Raw genomic sequence first — 6,441 nt, 5'->3', positions numbered from 1 at the left:
TTTTTTTTTTTTTTGGGGTAGAAACAGGATTTCATTACATCACACATAGAAAAGTGCTCAGGGGCATTAATGTAAATGAGCATATGTAATTGTTGTGATCACATCATCCATGGAGGAAATTATTCAGGGGCATTTATGTATATGGGCATGTATCCCTAACTACTTTTTCTACTCATGAAATTGATTGATCATCACTATATGAGAGGTGATCTGTTTCCTCTCACTTTCTTATTTAGTTAAGGATATATATATATATATATATATATTTATTTATTTATTTTTCTTTCATAGATAAAAGTTAGCATATTTTATCTTTCGTTCTAAACGGAGTTTTCTTTAACCCACAACCCACAATAAAGAGAGAATTTTGTAATCCACAAGTTTGATTGGATGGTTAGATAGAACTCTTGGAATAACAAGGACATTTAAAACTTGAGTAGAAAAAATAATAATAAAAATATATGTTACAATTGTTTTGACATATCTTCTTTTACAAACAGTTGTCCATGTGAATCTTACCGGTCAAAGTTGAACTAAAAATAATAGAGAAATCAAAGCTTTATACACGAAAGATTCTTCTACTTTTATGTAACTTTAATTTAATTTAATTTAACAATTCCTTAGGCTATAGCTTGATTAGTGCGGTGTATACGAGTACCCATTCAATTCAATTTTTTTTTTTTTTTAAATGGACATCGGATCAATTCTGTCATGTGATGAAAAGATTGACCTCGTGAAATGAAAGTACTCCACAAGATTTTGTGACAACTAAGTTTCTAAAAATAAAAACAATTTCCTCATGAGGTTAAAGGTTAGCTAGCCGTTGGCATTAAAAAAATACAAACAGTAAAGACACAAAACTTGGGATTCAGATCCTCTCCAGCGTGGTATCTGATTGTTGGAAGGACTCAAGCACACACTTCAACACATGCAGTGTACCTCGTGTCCTTTCATTTGTCAGATGTGTGCTGTGAGTCTCAGCAGTTGGAGAGAATCCAAGTCCCAAAACTTAAAGTGTCGATTTTTTATCTAACTAGGGTTATAAGTAAGGATCAGCATTCTCTCCTGAGCCGTGATTGCCCCAGTCTTGTTTATAGTTATTTGAGCAATCAATATCACAATGCCTATGTTCTGGTCGGTAGAAGCAACAATCATTGGATCATCGTTTGAACATGTATCAGTTGTCTAGGTGGCTATGGGTTGACCTGAGTGATCATCGATCTAAAAAGGAGCCGGATCCTCTAAGTATTGGTATTAGATTGGTTGGATCAGTCAAATCTTATTAGTATAGGGCCAAAGGCCAAAGGCCAAAGGCAATACGAATACCCGGCCAATCATGGATTGGGTATCGATATTAGTAAAATTGGTAATTTAAAAAAAAAAAAATATATATATATATATATATATATAGAAACCAACTAATCCAGGCCAATATTGGACCAATCTAGATTGATATCGTATCCATACCAACTCTTTTCTTAAGAAGAATCCAGTCCAACTTTAATTTTATGGGTAAATCAAAGAAGTCCCGAAAAATGGAACCAAATCGTCTCAAGCGCCAGCCCCTCCAGCATGCATCAAACAATTGATAGGCACTTGGTGTATGTGCCTCATGTCCCAGTCTTGCCCGTCGTCTGATGCTTGTTGAAAGGGTTGACACACTAAGAGGATCCGGGTCTGGGATGGGATGGGATGGGATGGGACCATGTACACCTGCAACCATGGTTTTAGTGCCAATATTGGAATGGGTATCAGACAGTACCGGATCTTCCATATCAGACAGAAATACCCCTACTTTCCATAAAAGAAAAAAGTAGATATTTGATTTTTTTACCCTCGGTTTGTACCGTTCAATGGATACGATATTAATCAGTTATCAAAATAAACATTTGCAAATTTGATACAAATCGTCCGATACGATACTGATACTTAGAAACATGCCCGCAACGCACATGCACAAAGAAAGAATTGAAGCCAAGGAGAACCACAAAAATTCTGAACTCGGTGACTCACCTGTCCTTGGCCGCCTCTAGCGCTCCACCCGCTAGGCATTCCAATCGAGCGGAAATTAGCCCACTCAGTAAGGCTAGCCTTTCCCAAAATGATTGCTCCAGACTTCCTCAGCTTCCTCACAACACCAGCATCGCGTGGAACCACCGATCCCAGCAGCGCATACGACCCGGCCGTCGTGTTGAGCTTGTCCTTACTAGCTATATTGTCCTTGAGCAGTACCGGAATCCCGTGCAGCGCCGGCAACTCCGGTAACCCTCCTTTCAATGTCGCCTTCCTTTCTTCGTCGGCCTTATAAGCCTCACCCAAAGCATCAGGGTTAACCTCGATAACACCTCGGAGGAGAGGGTTAAGCTTGTGAATCTCATGGAGGTAGAACTGAACTAGCTTTCTTGAGGTTAGTGAGTTGTGTTTGAAAGCTAATTGGAGGTCTTGTATTGTGGCTTCTTTGATGGTGAAAGCAGAGGAAGTGGAGAGGATTAGGATGAAGAGGGTTGAGGGAAGAAGAAGGGAAAGAGGAATTGAGTGGTACTGGGAGGAAATCATGGTTGGAATGTGGGAATGTTGGTTGATTTGAGGGATTTGGTTTTTGGAAGTTTGCCTTCTAGTTCTAGACTAGTATGACATGGTGAATACCAAAAAGGAAAAAGGGTAAACGTTTCAGTAATGCTCCTGTATGGATGGATTTAAGAGGAGTGGGAACCAGGGGGGTTGGAGGTGCATGATATGAGACTACCATAGGATAAGGTGTAAATGGAGGAGGTCGTGCTGGTAGGGCATGTTCATGGCTGAGTCAACACATTCACATAAATGCATCTAGTAGGAAAAGATAAGGCCCAACTTATATAACCGCGGTGTTTGAATAAGTCTCTCGCTGTGGGACTAAGATCATTAGTACCCGACCAGAGACTGCATCGTGCAATGCCGATCAACAAAGACATCAATCCAATCCACACCAGGAATCTAAATCTACTTTTGGCCACTTTGTCTGAAGTTACCTCAAACTACACATATCAAAAACCCAAAACCCAAAACCCAAAACCAATAGCATAGAAACAGTTGTCAGGGAAATCATAGTTGGAAGTCTAGTTACTAGAGCCAATAGTCAGAGTAGCATGCCATCATTTTCCTAACATTTGTTCCCAACTTCAGTACAGTTCTAGCTGCACTATGGTGTCAGGTGGAGGGTATGATGATGACTGTAATGGTGATATATACAACATTTGTTGTAAAGGTTAGGGGTGTCAAAACTTAACTCGAGCTGGTAAACTGAAATAACTCGGATACGTTGATGTCTTATTAGGTTCGTTTCAGTTTGGATATTATGATCTTAAAACTGGATTGAATTACACCCAAAATCTAACAAACATAACATTAAATCAAAATTGATTCAAAACTCAAACCAAAATCAAATTGATAAGAAACTAAAATTAACCCAAAACTTATTTGAAAAAAAAAATCATTTTTTACATAATTTTGTATGGCAAACAGGATCCAAATTGAGCCAAAATAGAAACCAATTCAATTATAAAATTAAAACCAAAATATCCTTATTGGTTTTGGTTTCTGTTGGTGTACGATGTCTTGTATTCCGTCACTGTTTAATCCAGGGAGTATTAGTGCAACGTCTCGATAGGTATGATGGTGGTCCCGTTAGCCGATTAGTGGACCATGGGGATTGCAAGAGGGTAGGCTGCCCCCCTTGCATAACGGGGGTGTAGGGGGCACAACCCCCGCTTAAATTTTTTTTATTTGATGGCAGTTTTGTACTTTTTGGATTAGGGTTTTTCGCTTTATATTTTTAGTGAAGATTTCTTTCTCTGTAATGCAAGCAAAACTGAGAGGTGTGAGGGATAAGCACTGTAACTCTATTCTCCATTGATAGTAAAGCGGGATCTCATCTCATCGAGGACGTAGACAACTTTATCGAACCTCGTAAATTTATGTGGATTGTTTGTTCTCATTTTTCTATTATCTTTTACATCGTTTTAGGGTTGCGATTCTACAATTTCACCATTAACACACTGAACCAACCGATTGACATTCATAAGAGGGGTTAGTGTGGCACAAAAATCCTCTCTAGAGAGACAGTGAGGATCCAATAGATGGGGTGCATACTGGGGCGCTCCTAGCCATTGAATCCTCACTCTCGCTCACTACTCACCACAAAGGATTTAAGTCCATAATAGGGGAGGGGGAGGGGCTATACAAAGACAACTTGGATCCCATGAAAAGCCTCTGGGACGATGAATTCTTAAAAAAAAAATAAAAATGAGGTAATTAGGTTGTAGAAGATTCTAGAAAAGTGTTTTTTTTTTGTTGGAAATTCTAGAAAAGTGTTTACCGTAGAGTGTGGAGAGGCCAAGAGTGGAAAATCCACAGGGCAAACGTCTACACGAACGGAGTCCAGGAGGATACCATTCTGGTCGAGTTAGAGGTAATTCGTGATCTATTTATTCTTTTATTTTATTGAATTCATTATTCATTTATTCTTATCCTTCGAAAACCCTAAATGGAAAAAAGCATTATTCTCATTTTTCATCAATACGACTCAAGGGTCGAACTGCATTTCTTTTTACGTTGTCAAAGGTTCAATTCCCTCAATTTCCTTTATGTTTTTTTGCATAAAGGTTCGAATTGTATTATTTTGACTACGGGTGGAAGCTCGGCCTTGGTGGCTTGAACCCGCCCTTAACCCACCATAAGCGCACATAGGGTAGGCCCAAAAATTCTGTCCTTGAGAGCCAACTCCGCCCTAAAAATTTTTAACTTTGAGTAACTGAGTTAGGGTCAAGGCAGATAAAGGTTGACATTTATCTTGAGCCCAACTTTGATTTTTTACCCTAACTTTTGACTTTGCCCAACCTTGATTTTTACCCTAAATCATTGAATGTTTGATGGTCAATTTTTTATGTTTGGTAATCATTATCGACTATGGTTTTGTAAACTACTTAAATATCTTATATAATTGATGCTTTTTAAATTTAATTTTTATTTTGCTTTTCAATTCCAATGGATTTAGATGCAAAATCAAATGAATTTTCAATTATATCAAATTTATAGGGTCAGGGTATGCAGCTCTAAATGGCAAAACCAGGATAGGGACATCCTGACCTGGCCTTGTCCACTCAGGGCAGGCCTGGGTTTGGCTGAGCCCTGCAAGGCTGGGCCTAGGTTGAAGATTTTAGGCCCTGAATCAAGGTTCAGGACAGGCTTGGGCACAATTAATAAGACTCAAGGTTAGGTTAGAATTTTACGAAGCCCAGCCCTACCCGGCCCTACTGCAACCCTAATTTTTACCATGCAGTAACTAGTTGAATTTATTCATATTCTTTGCATTTCCAACCACCAGTTCCGGTTTGCCAAACTAGAAAGCCGGTTACTCTGGTTCGTTGCTTTCCATATAAATTGTTTCCAACTACCAGTTCCGCGAACTAGTAAATCGGTTGCTACAATTTTCATTATAAACTGCCTCCAACCACCAACTCTGTTTCCCAGAGTCAGTAAGCAGGTTGTTATTGTTTCTCATCATTCAATTTCTTATTCTTTCTCCTGCCTGTAAGCTGTAAGCACTTTCTTTATAAAGTGTAATAGAATTTTGATTTTTTTTCTGGGTACAAATAGGATTTTGATTCACAAAGATAATAAAGTACAATTAACAACTTGACAATTCATAATATCTAACAAATGCAAATTATTTCACCAAATTCAGTCCATGACACCCATGGTACTGGATTCAAAAGACAGCAACAGCTCCAAATGATGGAAAAATGATGGGAAAATGGCTCACAAAAAAGACAATCTCCAGATTTTAACAGCATATTATTAGGCCGTCGAATTGAACGTCTTGTGGAGCCATTTGAACTTCAGTTCACAAACTCTATTCCTGTCAATGGAGTCCCAGCATGAAGTTGTAGGGCAACATCACCAACCACCTGTGGACATCAATGAAGAAACAAAAGCACATGCAAGTAAGACGAGAGAACTGATATTTCAGATAAAATGGAAGCCAAATGGCACACTAGTCAGAATGTCAAACATGGATGCTAGTTTCCACCAATCATAGGTTTCACCTAGGATATAAATAGAAAATAAACTAGTCTCCACAGGTGCTTACAGGCAGTAGATCTTCTAGATGAAGCTTACAAAATGGAGTATCAATCTACAGGCTACAGAACATTCTGATCTGGAACATCCTCACCCATGTATGCAATAAATAAATTTGTCTCCTTATCACAATCTTTGGTGGTTAAGAATATTTAGGCAATTTATGTTCTGATTACCATTGTAATCTTGGGGAAATCTACTTGCAATCCTTCCAGTTTAATGGTTGAAGTGATTTTTTTTTCTTTTGGTGTTTTGTGTGTGTTGTGCTCGCATGGTTCTCTTCTTCTTCTATCTCAAAGTTACTGTTCATAGGTACTATTCAAA

General features: G+C 38.4%; 1 protein-coding gene across 1 annotated transcript in view; it reads right to left on the bottom strand.

Annotated features, from left to right (window-relative positions):
• Positions 1-2,815, bottom strand: part of LOC122081604 (probable amidase At4g34880) — a 7,198-nt gene extending 4,383 nt beyond the window's left edge. The window contains exon 1 of the mRNA XM_042648785.1: positions 2,014-2,815. Within this exon, the coding sequence (XP_042504719.1) occupies positions 2,014-2,556 (543 nt within the window). The 5' untranslated portion in view covers positions 2,557-2,815. The remainder of the gene's footprint in view (positions 1-2,013) is intronic.
• Between the last annotated feature and the right edge of the window lie 3,626 nt (positions 2,816-6,441).

This window comes from Macadamia integrifolia, chromosome 6, assembly GCF_013358625.1.
Source record: "Macadamia integrifolia cultivar HAES 741 chromosome 6, SCU_Mint_v3, whole genome shotgun sequence".
Lineage (NCBI taxonomy): Eukaryota > Viridiplantae > Streptophyta > Magnoliopsida > Proteales > Proteaceae > Macadamia > Macadamia integrifolia.
This window is presented reverse-complemented; position numbering and strand designations above follow the sequence as displayed.